Below are 20,610 nucleotides of genomic sequence, written 5' to 3'. Positions count from 1 at the left end.
ATCCCGAAGACTGCCATCGCAGAAAAATACGTATAGACGATTTGTTAAGGAGAATTAAAAAATTCAAGTGGGAGCTGGAGGTGTTTGAAGTGCAGCGCAAATTAAGTAGAGTACGACTGCATACAAAGAAAAATCTGCAATGAAATTTTCTCGCTCACGCAAATGCTCGTATATGTGTATGTGTACTTAATTTGTATTATTGTTGGCCTATCGTAAAAAAGAAATAAAAAAACTTCACTTTGATCGTATTGTGTTTTGTTGCTTAAGGACCGAAAAAATGTTCATACGAGCACCTCTCCCATGTTCCTTATATGCAATTTAGTACGCATTACCGTAAGATGGATGATGGATTGATTTTCATTAGACTTGGTAACTGCGTTCGGTTTTAGCATTGGAAATGCTTATGTTTTTTCTCACACACAGTTTCAGTTAACCTTCCTTCCTTATTTATATGCAGCTTGGTATGCTCTACTGTAATAGGTATAGCTTTTGAAAAGGCGTGCATTCGTGCATTTCTTTTGACGGCTGCAAAGTTTTCTTAATTTGATCGTTTTTCAACGCAACCGGCTAAAGTCGTTTGTCTTAAACTCTTACACCTTCACCTTGAATCACATCAACAAAAACAGATAAGTTTTTTATTTGTTAAAAAATTGATAAATTTTTGACAATTACTTTTCTTTACAAATTTCATGAATTCTTCAATAAATTGGAGTTCTTTTCTCCAACCGCCTTTCTTCTTTGGATGAAGCATCTAGTTTTTTTCTTAACTCGGTGGTGTTGGTCCGAGCGTCAATCAGTTTTGCTCGATAAAAAAAGACTCCATGTTGTTGACTATTTGCCTTTTATTGAATAAGTAAAGTAAAGTATAAAAATATGTACAAAACTACAAACTATAAACTTATTTTTTAGGTTTAACAAATTTGAGGAAGTCCTCTATATAGGCGACTTCTTTCTCCAGCCGCCGCTCTTCCTTCTTCGCCGTTTCCAGCTGCCGTTGTAGTTCGGTCGTCTTGTTCCTTGCATCCAAGAGCTTAGCCCGGTACACCGGCTCCATATTTTTTAATGTGCCGTATGTAGTAAGGGCTAGTTCCCTCGGTGTTTTAGGATGCAGCGACCCATCTTGCTGCGTCGGTGTTTCCGGGAAGTACCCCTCCTCCAGGTCGGATTCGATCATTACGACGACGTCTGCCAAATTCTTGCCCTTTTTTTTCTTGTCGCTAGGGGAGCGCGATGCGTTGTCATGACAGCGACTGCAATAAATAAAAAATAATCTATTACGAAGGAGTTCTATAAGTATTATGATATAAACTTACGGTCGTTTTTGGCCCGATGGCACAACAGGTTCCGCCGGAGGAGGAGGTGGCGGAGGAGGAGACAGCAAAATTGATGGTGGTAGCGACAGCTTTGGTGGTGGCGGCGGTACCCGTGTTGTTAGCGGCAGCTGTGGTGGTGGTGGTGTCGGCGACCGCTGGGGTTCCGTTAATTGCGGTGTCGGTATTATTCTGAAATTAGAGAATTTTATTATTAGCGAGTAGAAGAGAACAACAACATTTTTTACTTACCGAGCTGGCTCGAATAAATAATTTGTTGCGGGGTCCCCTTCCAGCTGCGCTAACAGTAGGTCCAGTTCCAAATTCTCGCCCAAATGACCCGTGCTGTAAAAGCAATTACTTTTTAACATAACGAAATAGAGGGGAGAAAATAATTTAAAAAAATCATAAATATTACTTACGTGATTGTCGAATTATCCGAATGTATTGTAATTACTTCATCCAATGGTTCCATTTGAGTTAATGCGCAACTTTGCCAGTTGTTGTTATTGATGTTGGTTGGCGGTTGTTGCACCAATGAAGTTGATGGCTTGGTTGTTTTTTTTTCCGCCTTATTGGTGGTGCAGGCTTGCGGTTTAATTAACATTGACGAAAGAATATTCACTTTGTTGATTTTCGGCTTTTTCATCTTTCTTGTAAGTGAAGAAGACATGACGTTATACCGAGCTCGATGCTAACTGATAATTAGTGGGGAAAAATTTTCAGTATATATTGTAAAATTGTTGTAATCGTTTGCGGAAAACTGGAGAGAGGTTGAGTTAATGAGTGAGAACGATAGATCGTATGATTCCGGGATGAACTTCCCCGCTTTGTTTAAGGTGCAGCTGCGCGTATTTGACCCTGAACACCTAGCCTATATAAGGTGACAAGTGTAGAGATTATTTGCATCTTCAAACCCCCCGCGGTGAGTATAGTGGTGCGAGTGCAACACCTCATCAGCACAAAAAGTGTCGATTGTGTGCGAGGTGTCTGTGAATGTTCAAGGATAACACTGATACTACTACTGTTTGCATATATTTCTAGAGAGAAAGAGATTTTTAGATATACAATTTCAGTGAAGACGGCAAGCACCTGGTGGCAGCGAACGAGGATTCCTGCTATTATAACAAACCTTTTTAAACTCCAACAGTAAGTAAAAAAAAAAATAAAAAAAAAAAATTTTTTTTTTAAATGGAACCGACGTCCGTTGCGAATCTTAGTAGTGAAATAGTTACGCTAACACGAAAAGCTATTGCATTATTAAAACATAAGCCCGAAATTTTGAGGCATATAAGGATAATAAGGGAAAATATTTCTTTGTTACAAAATGCTATTAATAATAACATCCATTTGAATAGTCACGTTGAAAATCCTATTAGATTAGAATCTAATCTTGGAACGTTGAAATTTTATTTGGCCAAATTACGGCAACAATTAAAAGATAATTCGCTTAAAAGAGGTTGTGGAATACCTGCCGCCGCCCCCTCTTCACACCCTCTAATTTGGCAGACTTTAAATTCTTGCTTTCAAGGTAGAATGCTTACTGGTATTATTGTGAATACGGTCTACAAAGATCCTTTTATTTTCTTGGATAAGGCATTTGACAAGCTTGCCCGAAAAATTAAACCGATGCTAAGAAAATCTATGCTTAAGGTAAACGTAGTGCTGGCCTGTGATTTTTTACATCCTCAAAATCTTAATGTGGATCTAAAAACGTTTGCCACAAGAAATAACGTTCTCGATGCAGGTAGTAATCTAAAAGAGTGGTATCAGACTCAGGTCATTGACAGATTGAGATCAAAGTTAGATTTGTTTCAGGAAGAGTTATCAAACTGGAGTTTAATTGAGGTTTTATATTTAAAAATAAACGTAAATAAATACGTTCCCATTCGAGTGGGAAGCTTTAGCACGTACGTAAGACTTCCTCCCTTTATAGCGCGTAAGAAAGCCATTATTAATGTTAAAAATAACGACAAGTATTGCTTTTTGTGGTCAATAGTCTCTGCTCTTTATCCAGCGCAACGTAATCCCGATAGACCTTCTAGTTATCCTCATTTCGATACCGTTTTGAATAGTGGTCCCATTACGTTTCCCATTCAACTAAACGATATAAAAAAATTCGAAAGATTGAATAATCTTGCCATTAATTTGTATTGCTTAGAAAAGAGAAAAGTCCTTCCTTTCTTGTTGAGTGAAAATCGTGAAGCGCGGGCAAACGCAATCAATTTATTGGTATTATCTTCTAATAACAATAAGGCTCCAAAAAATCGTATTTGCCCAAAAAATACTAATTACTTTCACTTTGCGTGGATTAAAAATTTATCCCGTTTATTATCGTCACAATTATCCAATAGGGGACACGCAAAGTTTTTGTGTAATATTTGTTTAAATCATTTTTCATCGAATCGCCTACTGGAAAAGCACACGGTTCGTTGTCATGACATAAATAAATGTGCGGTAAGAGTACCTTCCGAATCGGAGAAAATTTTGAAATTCTCTCATTATTCTAATAAGGAAAAAGTTCCGTTCGCGATTTACGCAGATATTGAATGCCTTCTGGAGAATTGTGATACCGTTTGCGGTAGTGGGGAAAACACAAAACTATTTCAAAAGCACGTACCTTACAGCATAGCTTTTTATCTCAAATGTGCATATGACAATTCATTATCGCGATTCTCGTTATACAGAGGCGCGGATTGTGTATCGTGGTTTATAAACAATCTACACAACATCGCGCTCTGGGCTAATGCAATTATTAACAATCCCCTACCGATGGAAACATTGAGTGAAGCTCAAGAGGAAGATTTCAAAAACGCGACCCATTGTCATATTTGCGAGAAACCTTTTTTGGAAAATGAAATTCGTTGTAGGGATCATTGCCATTTCACTTCGCGGTATCGCTCCGCTTCGCACCAGTCCTGTAATGTAAACTACCAAAACAGTCACGCGATCCCTGTGGTCTTTCATAATCTCAGTGGGTACGATGCCCATTTCATTATCCGCGAACTTGCAACCGCTATACCTGGCCAAATAACAGTTTTACCTTTAAACAAAGAGAAGTATATCTCCTTTTCGAAACACGTGCAAGATACGAAGATTATTTTTAGATTTATAGATTCCTTTCGCTTTATGAGTAGTAGCATTGATAAGCTTGCGTCCTATTTAAGTAAGGACAAGAAAAATATAACGCGCTCGGAGTATGTCGGCGGTGAAGCCGAATTCGAGTTACTTACACGGAAAGGTGTATTCCCATATGAATACGTCGATTGCTTTGAAAAGTTAAATGAGCGCTGTTTACCTCCTAAAAATAACTTCTTCAGTTCATTGCGCGGTGAAGAAATTAGCGAAGATGATTACACTCATGCTTTAAATATATGGAACTCGTTTTCCATAGAGACTCTCGGACAATTTTCAGATTTGTATTTGAAAACTGACGTGTTGCTTTTGGCGGATATTTTTGAAAATTTTCGCAATACATGTCTACAGACTTATAAATTGGACCCTCTTCACTACTTTAGCGCCCCTGGTCTTGCATTCGACGCGATGTTGAAAATTACCGACGTTCAATTAGAGCTTTTAACTGACATAGATCAAGTAATGTTCATCGAAAGAGGAATTCGCGGTGGTATAACGCAATGTTCTACGAGATACGCGAAGGCTAATAATAAGTATATGAAGGAAGGTTACCGCCCCGAACTTGAATCGACCTACTTAATGTATTTTGATGTAAATTCTCTATATGGCGCCACAATGTGCGAATTTTTGCCGTACGGAGAGTTTTCCTTTGTAGATGAGGATTCATTTGAAACGTTAGATATATTGAACCACCCCGATAACGCAGAAATCGGCTACATTTTAGATTGTGATCTAAATTATCCCACGAATATCCACTCCTTTCATAAAGATCTTCCACTTGCGCCCGAACACCGAACTCCCCCCAATGGTAAATTTAAGAAATTACTTCTGACATTGTATTCAAAACAGAACTACGTTTTACATTACAGAAATTTAAAGCAGTACATAAAGCACGGATTACGACTCGATAAAATTAATCGCGTATTAAGATTTCGACAATCGCCTTGGTTAAAAAAGTATATCGATTTAAATACGCAAAAGCGACAAGAATCTACGAATGAATTCGATATCAATTTTTATAAACTAATGGTAAATTGTGTATTTGGTAAATTGATGGAGAACGTAAGGAAATATAAAGATGTGCATTTGGTAAACAAGTGGGGCGGTAGGTACGGCGCCGGTGCTTATATATCCAAACCAAACTTTAAAAGCTGTATGCTTTTCGATGACAATGAAGATCTAGCAATCATAGAAATGAATCGTTTGGAAGTACTGCTCAACAAACCCATTTATGCAGGCTTAACCGTATTAGATGTATCAAAAACTATTCTTTATGATTTTCATTACAATTTCGTTTTAAAAGAGTTCAAGGATCGCGCAAAACTATTATATACCGACACCGATAGTTTGATCTACTCATTTTCAGTTCCAGACATTTACGAATCCATAAGAGAAAACATCGATAAGTTTGATACGTCGAATTATAATCATAATAACGTTTTTGGCATACCCCTGGTTAATAAAAAAGTCCCCGGGCTGATGAAGGACGAGAACAATGGAAAAATAATGCTAGAGTTTGTAGGGCTTAGAGCGAAAATGTACTCTTATCTCGTGGACGGTAAGGTATTCAAGAGGTCCAAAGGTTCAACTTATGCCAGTATCCGGGAAATAACTTTGGAGGACTATAAAAACAGCATATTTAACAATGCGGTAGTAACACGGCCTCAATATTTAATAAAATCCCGAAAACATTTAGTATTCACGATCAAACAGAATAAGGTGGTTTTAAGTCCGTATGATGATAAACGACAAATTAGTTTAGATTGTATTAACACCCTCCCTTGGGGCTATAACTTTTCTACTTAACAGTGTGTTCCACAACCTCTTATTTAATCAATTTTGGTGTCTATCCTTTCCTTTTTGTAGGTGTGTGTTTTTACCCTATAAAGATGGCAAGCACTGGTGGCGGCGATCGAGGATTGGAACAAGAAATCCTTTTTGCGTCAAGCTCAATATACTTTGCACATTTGAAGAGTGTCGTTTTAAACACATCATCCTTTTCTATCGACACCTACTTTCTCATTAACAATATTTTACAGAATATTGTTATTCCAGATGAGTGTTTTAGATGGTGTGCTATAGCGAAAAATGTGTGTAAAGAAATGGTTAAATTACTATTTCACAAAAAGATCGAACTTGACTATCTAATGAATCATTATTCACGAGTAAACGGTGATCGTTTTGCTGATGTTCATACTCCTAGTGTATCAATGCATTTTGAAATGTTTATAGTAAATTTAAGAGGAAACAGTGTAGATAATGTAATTAGTAGTATTTATAAGGATAGTTCGCAAGTTATTAACGAAGCCATATGTACAGCTGCGGAGTATGCCAACTTCAATGCGCTGCAAATATTGATTGATGTTTGCCAGGAGGCGCACGTTAAAATAGATTTTAATCCACGTCAAAATAACTACCATCGCAAAATCTACGAGTGGCTATTGGAGAACATTAGGAGAGGCACACAAGATCATAACGCTCTGCTTGGTTGGAGGTGTGGTCCAGATAGCACTGTATGGCCCTCAACGTTGCTGAGTGATTATAAGAAAACGTACGATATGCTTGAAAAAATTATCAATAACGATAGCTTTACTAAAAAAAAAGAAAAATATGTTGTATGGTAATAGGAAAGCAAAATAAAAAAAGTACAAAAAAGCTTTTGTTTTCTTTATTTATTAATTTACAGCGAAAATTACAATACGATATTATCATTTTCTATCCAAGATTTTTCGTCCAGTCCCCACCACTTGACGTACACTTTATCTTTCTTACGTCGCAGCACCTTCTCCACCAAATAGATATCGGAATACTTAGCTTTTTGCAGTTCCTGCTCATAAAATCCTCCCAGTATCGGTTTTCCTTTCATGTCTTCCAACAAGTACGTCACGGGATTGGTTATTTGGACTTTTGCAATTTTAAACAGTTCACTGGACCAGTTCGGAGTATATCCCTTGGCGAACACACTCTTGTGCTTACTAATTCGAACTACATCGCCAACATTAAAACGATGTTTCTTGTTAAAGAGCTTGATGTGTCTGTAGGCCTTCAGCTGTGTATCGGCCTTTACTTCGATCGGCTTCATCCCCGTTGTTCGATTTTTACGATTATTATACTCGCTCGTGATTGATTCAATTGCATCAATCCATACATATTTTCCACGTAGACTAAACTGTCGGTATAAATAATTTTTGATCGTCCTAATTATTCTTTCGGCTATGGCAGCTTTTTTTGTACTGTACGTGGAATAGTGATTAATGTGTTCTCGCGCCATCAATTTGTCAAATGATTTGTTATAGAATTCCTTCCCGGCATCGGTCTGTAGATTTTTCGGTCTCCGTCTGGTAGTTTTGAAAATATCCTGTATGGCTTTTGTCACCTCCTCACCCGTTTTAGTCTTCAATCCTCTCGTCCACAGATATTTTGAGAAACAATCGATAACTATCAGTATGTATTTGTAGCCTTTATTCTGTTTAGCGTAAGGTATAAATTCGGCCAAATCGGCTTGCCAAAGATCATCAAATCCCTTAATGATGGTACGTCTACGTGCGAAGTTTTTTCGTGCTGCTTTATGTAGCTCATTTACCACTTGCTGCATCCTCTATTAGTTTATGTAGGGTTGCTTTGACCGCCTTCAACTCTTCCTCTAGTGCCTCCACGTAATTGCGAAGACCGTCTACAGGTACTTTCGCAATCTGCATGTAATACATGAAGTATCCTCTATTTATGGCATCGCCATCGTCTACTGGATCGGCCACATTCATTAACCGGTTTCCGTTAAGATTCAGTCTTGTTGATAGGTAGTGTTGTAAGGTTAGGGCATCATGACGTTCAATAGGGTCGACAACATTACTTAGTCTCTTATTTTCCACATTTATCGTATCGTTGGTAATGGAAAATTTTGTCTTTAACAGTTTTCCAAATTGAGCATGGGTATGAGAACGTCCGAATTTATCCATGATGAATGTAAGCGGGGAAGACGGAAATGGGGTATTTATACTAGTTGAGATAAAAATCGCTGCGTAGGCTTTTGTATGTAACCCTCCTCGTACAGCTCTTCCACGATTGATATTATATCATTTTTTACTCCTGTGTTGCCTGCCATTTTTTCACCCCATAAAACCTCTAGGTCCCTAATCAATTCATGCACGCTATTCCAGTATTTGTATTCGATCGGTCGGTCGAGTTCCTTGAATAGAGTAATACCGCTTCCCGATTTCGCACGCCCCCTATTCGCCGCTTCCTCCTCCTTCAGGAGAGGCTTTATTATCAGCGTATACTTTTTGCTCTTATTGCCACGAATCTGTTCTGTGGGGTCGTAATTGCGCCGTGCGACATGAGTTGCTATTATTATCTGCTTATAGTTACTTCTATCCTGCTTGGATACTAGCGATTCATCCGGTTCATTCATGATGATAAGTTCGTATAGCCCCGCAGTACCTTTGTACCGGTTCCCGTTAATGACCAAATCTTCGTCATCTATCGTCACCTCAGTCTTGCCCATTCTCCACTTATCCGTTTCGACATTATAATGAATTCCAAAGGTGGTGTCAATTGCATTACTCGTATCTCTTATCATGCGCTCAACGTATATACGTGGTAGGTGTTTGTATTGTTCCAAAAAGGCTTGCGAACCTTGCATATCAAGTAATGAAGCAGATGATTCTGATGCGATGGAGGACTCTTCTTCTTCTTCTTCCGTTTGATGCTCTCCTATCACTGTACTCTGTAGAAATGATGGCGCCTGTCTCAATGATGGAGTAGCCGTGGGATGAAAAGGTCTAACCATAGGACTAATATCAGTTGGCGGATATTTTTGAAAGTATGGAAGTCTAGCCAGCGGACTGATCTCGGTAAGGGAAGAGGGCCTACGTCTCACTCGCGTGTAATAAGGTATCGCAGGAGTCTTACGTTGTTGTGGTGACTTTCTTTTTACAGGAGATTGACGTTTTTTAGGGGGTGATGTAAATACTTCGTCCTCTGATGGCTCCTCCTTTTTCGTTTCTATAACCAATGATGACGGCGGTTCGATTTTCTTTACGATCTGAGCTAGCGGTTGAATTAGCGGTTTATACGTTCGTACAAATTCCACTTCTTTAATAAAACGATCCGCTTTGAGACGATTGTACTTTTGCTGTATCGCTTTACGCGCCTGAACTATTCGTCGTTTCAAGGCCATCTCCTTATTATCCATGATCAACGGAACAGGTAAACCGATATCAAATGAACAGATCAACTGGAACAGGGTCTGTTCCCCCCAATAAAGCTGTTAAGCTGTTCAGCGGTTAAAGCTGTTCAGCTGTTAGTTAAAGCCGTTCAGCTGTTAAGCTGTTAGAGGTATTAAAGCTGTTAAAAGCTGGTAAAGCTGTTAAAGCTGTTACAGTTGAACTGAACAATAAACATGTTTTCATGGTATTATATAGTGATCGAAGCCTTTCCTGAAACGACCGTTTTGCACATCCGCATCCTTATTTATCACCATAAACCCATACGGGGTTCGCCAGCTTTCCGAACACATCTCTCGAAACAGCTGCATGGTTATTATGGGTGCGACATGATCTTCATAAATATGTCGCAAATTCAAGTCGTCCTGTTCGAATAGGACAATTCAGTTGGCATTATCTCTAATCAATTGTTTAGGAATTTTAGAATACGTCTGACCCAAGTAGAAACAATCGATGGCGTTATGCCTGCCCATTGAAAAGTATGCTCTAATGTTATCCTGTTTTTCACAAGCGATATCGTCAAAGATAAAAACCGAATTAGGTTTAGCAGCACTGGGCTCCATAATGTCCGCGTTCTTGTTGAATGTGAAGAAGCCAATATCCTTCATTGGTTGCAAAATTTCCCCCAAAACCCTATATTTGTCTTGATTCAGCGATTTGGAATAGACGTACACGTGTTTGAAGCGAAGACCATTAGGTTCAGTTAGCAGACTGAGCATCGTATTCGTTTTACCACAATTGGACGGTCCACAAATGAGACATCTTACGCTGTTTGGAAGTAATACGCCATGGGTTTTTTTGTGGTCCACATTTGGCGTCGTGTCGAGATTTTGAACGAGCAGCTTTTGCTTCTGCATCACTACCTTCATTTTGGGGTCGCGGTTGAAATAAGACTACGAACATTTTTTATCATTACATTTTATTTATACATTTAATAAATAAATACAAATCATAGTTTCTTCACTTCCCCGGTCAGAGGATTGTATTGAATTAGTGCGTCGTGCAGGATCAGACAATAGGCAACCGTTCCCGCCTCGAAGGCCTCCATCGACTCCATTTCCAACTTAACATCTACCGTCGAATGCTTCAGAGATTCGTTTTGCTTTGAACAGTCCAGCACAAAGATGGGGCAACTTTTAAAATACAAATAGTCAAAGAGGGCGTCTTGATGCTCATCTTTCGAGTAATAATCGCGCCGAAAGTTTAAATAGTTTTGATATGCAATGATGTATTTGTTGGCATTAAAATCTAAATGCATCGCTTCGTACGGATAACTTTCCGAGTTGAGATGCAGTTTTAAATTTCGAATATTGATGTTATCGAAATTGGCGGCTCTTGCTTCGTGTGAAAACTTTTTACCGCTTCGTTGAAATGCCACAATTATCCATCGTGGTTTCTCTAGTTGAGTTGAAGTTTTGATTGGCCATATATCCAACTGTGCCTGTTTTAAAGCGGGCAATTCGTACAGTTCCCATTGACGAAATGGCATTGTGATTATAGCATCCTTATTGATGCGTTCGTATAGGCTAATTTTGGCGCTATCACTAACGGTCACGTGAGGGACTTTCCATTGAATTTTTGTTAATGTTATTGATGCATCGTCGGCGGTACCGATGTAGCAATTGGCATCGCTTCTAGCACGAATTAATACCAATTCTTGTCGCATGTTTACGATAACCTGTCGATAGTCCTCCATGCATCCGAATATGTGTTTCAGCGGAATGCAAACAGCGAAATGCTTCTCCTTGTTGCTCTTATTGAAATCTACTTGAAGGGATTCATCGGTGGGTGACCACCCCAAGTGTTTGAGACCTTTGCTTTCAGTAGACGTATACGATACGTATCCCTTCAGTGAGGATGTAATACCAGGATTCCTGCATACATCCACTTTCTGACCACCCAACTCATAGCGGATTTCTTCGAAAAGGAATGGCGCGAAATTGTTTGTTAGGTTGCATGTCTTTACGATGGCGCCCTCTCCTTCCGGTTGACTCCATTCAATTTTTCCTTCCAAGTACAAAAAACTGTCGTAGGTGGCGCTTATCAGCTCTTGATTTTGAATTAATATTCGTATTTCACTGGAAAGTCCGTAATCCGAAGATCCTCCGTATGGAAGATAGGTGTGAATATCGGATTTAACAATCGTTTCGTCAAAGTGTACGCTTTGAAAGACGTTTAACGAGTCTGCTGCCGCCGCCATTTTGCACTTTCAGGCCAATGGATTCCAAGAAAGATTTTTTCTACTGGCGTTAACGTGCCCGGGTTCTGTCTCGATTGAGAATAACTCGATTTCCGGTCACCTTGTTTATTTATAGCGTTGAGGAAGGATGGCAATGGACCTTGATTAATACGTAACCCCATATTCTTTTAACTCTAATCGTACTGTAAACGGTTCACTTTCCCCGAAATCGATCGGTTCACCCTTTTGATTCGTCAACTTTATAGTTATATTGCTAATTCTACTGGTATTTACTTCCAGATATTGAGTATTACTAGGAATTTTATCTAAGCGGTAACCTGGTGGAACGGAAACGTCTATTTCGTAAAGGACCTTAGCACGATTTCCGTTTCGATAGGATCCCGTAATGAGATTGCACTCTATGTGAATGTTAGTGTGCTTAATGATTTGAATATCTAAAGCAGATGTATGTAGAACGTTCGCTTCCAATATCCTCGATTCGAAACCGAGCATGCGCCCTATGCAGTCTCTTGGAGTGAAATCTATATGAAATTCGCAATTAAGTTCGCACTTGAGCGTATTGTTATTTGCACGTAGACTAAAGCGACTTGTAGGAATGTGAGCTTTTATATACTCGCTTATCTCTTCCAATTCGTAAGCACCATGCGGAATTGTTATTGCCTTGGAGTATATTGAGCTATTTGAATCAGTTTTATAGTAAAACTTATCGTTTCCCGCGTGAATGTTTCTTATGCTGTTACAGCCATAAAACCCCACCATCCCGATAACGTACATTTTCCCCGAAGGAAGTTCAATAGGTGGATAGAAATCGTGACTCGCCGTATTTCCAACACCCTCTATGCTGAACGTCGTCGACATGATTACCGCTACTGCTCGCTTAGTCAGTGTTGCTGTTATTTATACAGAAATTTTAAGCACAGATGGCCGCAATTCGTTGTACCAAATTGTTGCTCTTGTCCGTAATTATAATAGATTTTACAGTCGCGGAAATACTCGATCACTTCTCGTGGTGGTGGAATATTACCGAAACTATCATAGTACCAAACTCGTCTACCACGTTTTTTGTACGAGACCCAATGAGTACCACGCCCCCTTTGACTGTCTAAATTAATAACCCCGGATTCATTTTTCCATGGCGATATAGGCATATTATCTCGCATAAACACATCCCTAAAGTATGGTACACACCCTTTTGCGTGCTTACGTAGATCTAAATCTGTTAACGGCCGCTTAGGCAATTTTTTGAAGTTTTTTTTTTTTAAATGCAACGCCAAACTGCCTCCCGATTTGTAAGGTTTCAAGTACAGCGCATTGCCACTTTTATTTCCTATAGCGATCGATTCCATCGTGCGATTATGGCGTGAAGTTTCATCTTGAATTTTACGTGCGTCACGAGATGCATTAACTGCTTTAGCAATGCCTGCCGCGCCGCCGGCTAAAGCTCCCACTGCCGATAAACCGGAGAATAGGGGTATCAAAAATGGTAAAAACCCACCCTGTTTTGGTATGGGAATAACTCTAGGTACGCTTACATTTTTCCTACCACCTAAATTTTTTATGGCCATATTTGCTGCAGTAACAGCTGACTTTATCACATCCGCGGTATTGCCGCTTTTCCTCATTTTCTTAGCAATCGTCCTGCGCAAGTTCAATAAACTACTCTTCTTCTTATTCTTCTTCACTCCCATCCCCAACTTTCGTTTTACCTTCATGATGGTGCCCACTGTAAGAGCCGCTGCTCGTTCCCCTAACTTCGTGTCGGAAGCTTTTAACCGTTCCCAAGCTTTCCGCTCTAGAACCCGATCTGCTCGATGTCGACCTTCCAAGTCTTGGTTATCCCTATAGCTAATGTCGTGCTCTTTACACTGGGCGTCTAGTGGGTTTATGCCGGGATCACCTCGCTTTAGTCTTTTGTCTAGTTTAGTACCAGGACCGCAGTATTGATATCCGGGAAGATGTAGTTCAACTGGAAGTTTGTTTATGAGAGTATTAACCAAGCCCCTCCCATCCGTACACTTCCGCTTCCGATTCAACATTATTGGCATGATACAATGCGGTGGCATATTTATAGGGAAATCTAGGCACAATGAAAATACTAAACTGCAGTAACCGTTTATTGAGGAGGTTGATATATGTGATACATTAAATAAGTAGGTCTATAGTGTAATATTTCCATCATGCACACTGTATTGTGAGAATTTACATTATTCTTATAGTTTAGCACATCTTCAATATCGCGATAGATGAAGTCGTCATCGTCCTCCTCATCGTCGTCACCAAACTCCATTTTACGAAAGTGACGGTAGTTAATCACCTGTTCGATAAAATCTTGATAGAAACAGGACAGAGCGTATGATTCCAGTAAATCAAATCGATAGTTGATTATATTTTTCAAATTAAACAGTTCTTCAATATCGTTCTTTCCCATCGTGCAATATTGAGAGCTGCTGTTGCCACATTGTATTCTTACACTCTTCAACATTTTTTCAGTAGTCCCTTTCACTGACTCCCAGGTATAGTAGATGGTGATATTACTATTAAGTGTATCCGAACTTTGATCTCGTTCGACATCTTTCTCTTCGTTCACATTCGACCAATCTATCCATCTTTCCATCTCTTGTGATCGGAAAAACTTCATTTCGAGATATGTTTGCCATTTTAAAAGTGTCACCCAATCTTCCCTTTTCATGAGCATAACACTGCCGCATGCGATGCGAAGGATTGGTTCAAGGTTAAGGTGTGTACTGTAGCCGATTTCAATGTATTTTGAATTATCTAAGCTGTCGAAGAGGGTGTAAGAGGTACAATCGATTAAGTGTTCCTCAATCGCTTTGCTATGCATATTTTCAACTTGAGAAGGTGATGGTGGCGTTGATCCATATCCATTATCACTACAACACCAACACGAGCACGTGAAATAGTTACTATTACAGCTATTTTTCGTCGCCATGGATGATAGTTTCTTTAGTGTATTCATGAGAGAGCGAAGTACACAACGACGATCACCCCACAACTGAAGTATTTTTTTCATGGGACATTCATTTTATTTCGAAATGAAAAGACAATTATCTATAATATTATGTTTTATTTACACAACAACAACAACAACACTAATCTATTGTTTACATAAATTTTAAATTGGTAGTTTTTCCCGCTGATCCGACGCTTTCGATGAATACATCCCTAGTCTTCAAGGACTCTTTGAGGACGTTCAGGCGATCGCCTTCCTTGAAGTATTCATAGAATCGTAATGGCAGCACACATTTAAAATTTTCAGTTTCCAATACTATTCGATCACCATATTTTGTATTCATGGTGTCGGCATTCACAATTCTAAACTTCTCCCCCACTTCCAAGTCCTTGACATTTTTGAATACTTTACAGAATGTACTGTTGTTTAGTGCGTTAAGATCCATTTTAACTGTTTCAATAACACCACTGGACTGATTGAAACCATCGCTACCTCTCACCCTTATATTTCCAACTCGTGACCTTGAAATCTACCGCGATACACTGCCGAACGATGATCCGCTTGTAATACTGGAGAAATTATTGCATGATATTGCTCGATTCTACGTCGGAATCGAACTCTATCGACTGCTACAGTTTCCCATGGACCTTTCCTTGCTGCCCAATAAGCAAAATGCCACGTCACCATTACATATGTTCTATTATTGAATTCATTGAATTTAACACTCTTCACCGGATTCTGAAGATTCATCCTTCCACGCTTGCAACTGTTCACTAAACTGCTCCAACTTTGCATCCCTTAGTTTCCGGATAATGCACTCGTCACATATTTTATAACTTAAGTAACTGTCACATATTGCCTCTCCTAGCTCATACTTGGCTGCAATAGCTTGGCACTCCTCTGGGCTGTATTCACCGCGTCCATATATCGCCTCGTGCTCTGCATCAAATGCTAATGCAGAAAAATGCTGCTTAAGACGTCTCACGGCCGTCACGAAATCGGTAGCTTTGGCCCATGATTCCTCAGCATATGCCATCCACGACATCTTTAATACATGTACACCTTGTAACGAACATATAGATGCTTATATAAGCGTCAATACCCACCACCAGTCATATTTAGAATATAGTGTGATTTAGAATCGGCCGTACACTACCATCGACAAGGCCCTCGACTCAGGCGCAAACCAAATTACTTTAGCTCGGACGCAAACCTCCGATACTTTATCTCGAGCGCAAACCTCGACCCCCTTGACGTTAGCACAGGCGCAAACCTCGACCCCCTTGACCTTAGCACAGGGGCAAACCTCCGATACTTTATCTCGAACGCAAACCTCGACCCCTTGACGTTAGCACTGGCGCAAACCTCGCCAGCAGAGTTACAAACCTAGTTACTTTTCTAGTGACTTTCTCGCGTCTAATGACTTTTTGATTTAGAATCGGCCCCTATATCACTAGCAGAGTTTCAAACCTCTCTAGTGACGCAAAGTTTCAAACCTTGTTACTTTTCTAGTGACTGTTAGCAGAGTTTCAAACCTCTCGTGACCTTCTAGTGACTTTGAGCAGAGTTTCAAACCTAGTTACTTTTCTAGTGACTTTTTTCACATCTAGTGACTTTTCTAGTGACTTTTTGAGTTAGAATCGGCCTTATAACACTACTAGTAATTACGTGTGTATTTGCCGTAGCTTCTTTTAAATACAATCTCTGACATTAACCCAATGCGCTATCGTATTCGAAAACTGTAGTTAATTCGCCGTTTGAAACCGTTCCCGTCAAGATATATTAATTGTCTTTGTTGCGTCCGAAAGCCCTTTTTATTTAGAAGGCGAAGGCTAATTAATATTTTAGAATTTCAGCCGGTTAAGTAATTCTTTAGATAATTTTGGTTTCTATATTAATTTAAAACATTAAAGCTGTAAGGCCGTGCAGGTTTACGCCGTTATCAGGTTGATAAGGGACCTTTTACCAACCTGAGAAATTTCAAGAGACAATAGGGGTTAATTAGAATTATGAATTTAGAAATATCCGGCAAATTACGTGAGTGTAATTATTAATTAGCGGTAGGTGATTAAATGAGATGCAAAAACAACATCCGATTAAGTCGCTCTTAATTAATTTGAATTTTAAAACAAATTTTTAATACTTATTTGCAAATGCTTATTGAATTTTTCATGCCATTTGTGAGCGGACCTACTACCGAAGTTCGCCGCAATGTGTTTTACGTTTTAAGCGATTTGTTTTACAGTTTCAATTCTATTTCGTAAAAATCACGAGTTGATTTTCATTTTCAGCATAATTTATAGCTTGCTTCAGACATTTCTGTGGTTACGTTTTTAGGTACCTACCCTGCCGTTTTATTATAATCTGTTCCTTCGTTGTAGATAAGTAAGGCCCGGTATGAGCGCACTTTGATCTTGAGGTCAGCGCATGCGACAATTTCATGTTCATTCTCTAGAGCCACTTAAACTACTGCGCATGCTCCAAGTGAATGTCACTGAAGGCCAAAGGTTCTTTCCTGAAGTAAAAGCAAGGGAACGGAAGGCCATTCGTTCGTTATTATTTCTTGAACTCAAGCGATTTTATTGATTGTGATTTCGGGGACTCGGATAATGATAATCGAGGCATGAGTCATTCTTCAAATTTTCGTCTTACTAGGTGATTCTGGTTCTTTCCTGAACTAAAGCAATATAATTGATTGAGGTTTCAGAGGCTCAAGGTCACTGAAGTATTGATTATCGAGCCATGAGATCTGCGCCTAGGTCATCGCGGTTCTTTCCTAAGATTGATTATGGATTTCGAGGGATCCTCAAGGTTAGTAAATCAATGTCACTGAAGGTCAAAAGAAGGGGAAACCATGGTTAACTCTACTCTTTGAACTATGGAGAGGGGGAAAGGCCAAATGTGGCCATTAAAAAAATCAGGGCAAAACATTTTTTTGCCGAATTTGACTGATTTTACCATAATACAATTTTCTATTTTTAACGTGAATGTGTCGCTAAGTAGCGCTACCGCCAACTAAAGAGGTTGACGACGATTTGTATTTACCCCAAAATCAACAAAAGGAAATAATGACAATTTAGTTATATGCTGGGACTTAATAGTAACTCTAATTGAAAAATAACACATATGCCCTAAACACAATGCTCAGAGAAAACTCGTTAATTTTTATAATAAATCCGCACACATTCGTCTAGAATAATCCCCTATTTCGATAAATAAACGCTACAAATACCAAGGCAGTAATGAAAAGCAAATAACGGATATAGCGAATTTATTTCGAGCTCCTTTCGTACAGCCCTCCTTCGTTGTCCTAGACACGGATTCCTCTCAAAGGGCCCATTTCGAATATAATTTATCTTCAAAGTCTATCGATACAACATTTCCCGTGATTTTATTTGCACTTTCGCGAAGGAGTTTGGGATACTGTATCCATACAAGAGAGTGTCTTCAGCTGTAAACTGAAGCAGTTTAGTCTTTTAATTTAAGAGGATTACTATTTAGCGACTGTATTGCGGTTGGAAGCTGCTAATCCGACAGACGGTACCGTTTGATACATAGCGCAACAGAAATGATTAGCTGTAGGGAACAGTTTTTGGGTCACAGATAGCATCCCGAAGGTAGCGTTACCCTTTTGTGGGCAACGTGTTTCATTTCTCCGCCACTCCTGATGGAAACCGGAGGCGGGCTGCTCAGAGTTTCCTGGCGCTCTTTAGCCAGAAAACGGGAATGTATTATTGTATTGGTAAAGGTACTAATTGGAATGAAAGGAACTAAGTTAGGATGCTGAGGGGAAGAGTACTGCTTCAGTATTCGCCTCGCAGATTTCATTATTCGAAGCTACGTACGTCTGAGGAAAACCTCCTGACAGAGAAGTTGGCAGCGGGATTCGAACCCACAGCCTTCCGAATAGCAGTCAGTCAACGCAACCTCTGCGCCATTGGCTGTTAGCGAAGCATTACTTTATATGGACGCATATTCGCTGATTGGCCAACGCATCAACGGAGAGCTAAGCATCGGGATTTAAGCCTGAAAGATATGGATTGTACAGCAGTTCATTACACTCGCAACATTGTTCAAATCGTTGAAGAGGTAAGCAATGCAATGATTTAGATAAATATAATAGTAGAACAAATCGTCCCAATTTCAGTACCGTTAAACCACAAACCGAAGTTGTTTCTGTTAGATAACCGAAAATTACGAGAAAAGACCGCCGTATAACTAAATCAGAGGAACCGGCGAAGTAAAAGTCCCCAGTAAGTCCCGGAAGTAGGGCTTCCTAAGAGATTCCTTTTATTTAATCACGACATTAGTAAAAGCTACGTTTGTAAGAGCTCGACAAAGGACAGTGGATAAAGCGAGCTTTTAAATCTATTTGAGAGTGTACAATTACGAACCGTTTACCGCTAGCCGAGTGCATTAGAGTAACTTTTAGCACAATGGCTTTTTTTGCCTTTGTGGACGAATCCTCTGTCTGGGGGTAAAGCAAAAATCGACAATAGTGTCGGAGGGGGCGGCATCGAAAGTTTCTGCGGAACATTTTAAATGTAGATTATTGCGACCCCCGGGGAATGTGTCAGACAACGGTCTCAAAGCTTCCCAGTGCCTGCGGTTTCTCGTTTAAACTGCGCGAGTGTTGATCCGCATTAAATAGTGGTGATAGTTAATATCTTTCGGATAAAGACAAATACTAACGCTTTTGGAAAAGAAATTGTTAGAAGAGTCTTCAAAAAGGAATAAAGGAATGTAACTTATCCCCTTCAAATCGGTAATACAGAGGGTTTTAATTTCAGCTCTCTTAGGGAAAAGATTTGTTGTAGGATTGTATAATAAAAATGTTTATCGATGCGTAGCTTCTAGGGTAATTTGAACATTTGCAACGGAACAGCAGGAAATTTGATTTTCATTTTGAAAACAATTAGATACGGATTTTCTGTTCTAAATCTGATTACCAAACCAGAACTTCTTCTTCAACAGTATATCTATTTCTGTAATCAAAAATTTCCTTGCATTGGTCTTAGTTTTCAATTATTCATCTGCGATATAAGGAATCCTCAATAGCGGCATATTTCCTTCCATGCAAAATGATTTTCAAGCGGTATTGGATATTGCCGTTATTGGAAAATGTTGGTTTTAATTGATTACTCAGCTTATAGATATTGGTTATCAATATCTTCTACGAGATCCACATCGTCAGTACAGTCGTCATTTGTATCACCATCATCCTCATTCCGATTTATTAAAGAACATTTTATGGCAACATATTGTTAGGTAAGCAACGTATTTTATCCTGTATATTTGATCTATTAGATGTTAATTTTGTTTAAAGGGTCATCTCATGTCGAGCCTTATGTTTTGGATTCATTTATGGTAAAGTTAGATTATGTTAAAGAAAGATGAATTTTTTTTAAGTTTATCTCATTTAAATCCGGTCATGCTATAAGAAGTTCATTATCATCGCTCTGTAAAAACTAATTAATGTGAAAATACGCAGGTGTTCGCCGAAGAAATAACAAGTGTTAGTTTATCGAAGAGTCATATTGAAGTCGGACGTTTTTTCTGGTGTATTTGATTAGCTAATGTTAATAAAATGATAAAGCAGTAGGGTCGAAAAGAGTAGCAGGGAAGACTCGTTTAATAGGCGTATAACAACAAGGCTTTTTGGTTAGCATTTGTGTGAAAGACAGTCAGTCTTGGTGTTTGTAAAGTTCTTGTAGAAGTTAGTCTAGTTGCTGTAAGAGTTCGTCGTTATAAAAGTGAATGTTTCATTTGAAC

At 39.1% G+C, this 20,610-nt stretch overlaps 3 protein-coding genes across 3 annotated transcripts; 1 reads left to right on the top strand and 2 right to left on the bottom strand.

Moving 5' to 3' along the window:
* Nucleotides 1–898: 898 nt before the first annotated feature.
* Nucleotides 899–2,380, bottom strand: LOC116179984 (arp2/3 complex-activating protein rickA-like). The gene is made up of 4 exons (XM_031499807.1): nt 1,733–2,380; nt 1,563–1,655; nt 1,314–1,502; nt 899–1,250 (listed from the first exon to the last, which is right to left on the bottom strand). The coding sequence occupies exons 1-4, from the start codon at nt 1,981–1,983 to the stop codon at nt 899–901; spliced, it is 885 nt and encodes a 294-aa protein (XP_031355667.1). The 5' UTR covers nt 1,984–2,380.
* Nucleotides 2,381–4,439: 2,059 nt separating this feature from the next.
* LOC116179983 lies at nt 4,440–6,251 on the top strand. Its single transcript, XM_031499805.1, has one exon. The coding sequence runs from the start codon at nt 4,440–4,442 to the stop codon at nt 6,249–6,251; it is 1,812 nt and encodes a 603-aa protein (XP_031355665.1).
* Nucleotides 6,252–10,616: 4,365 nt separating this feature from the next.
* On the bottom strand, nt 10,617–11,867 carry LOC116179982. Its single transcript, XM_031499804.1, has one exon. The coding sequence runs from the start codon at nt 11,865–11,867 to the stop codon at nt 10,617–10,619; it is 1,251 nt and encodes a 416-aa protein (XP_031355664.1).
* Between the last annotated feature and the right edge of the window lie 8,743 nt (nt 11,868–20,610).

This window comes from Photinus pyralis, unplaced genomic scaffold (assembly GCF_008802855.1).
Source record: "Photinus pyralis isolate 1611_PpyrPB1 unplaced genomic scaffold, Ppyr1.3 Ppyr1.4_LG9, whole genome shotgun sequence".
NCBI lineage: Eukaryota > Metazoa > Arthropoda > Insecta > Coleoptera > Lampyridae > Photinus > Photinus pyralis.
The sequence above is the reverse complement of the archived record's forward strand: the minus strand, read 5'-3'. Positions and strand labels throughout refer to the sequence as shown.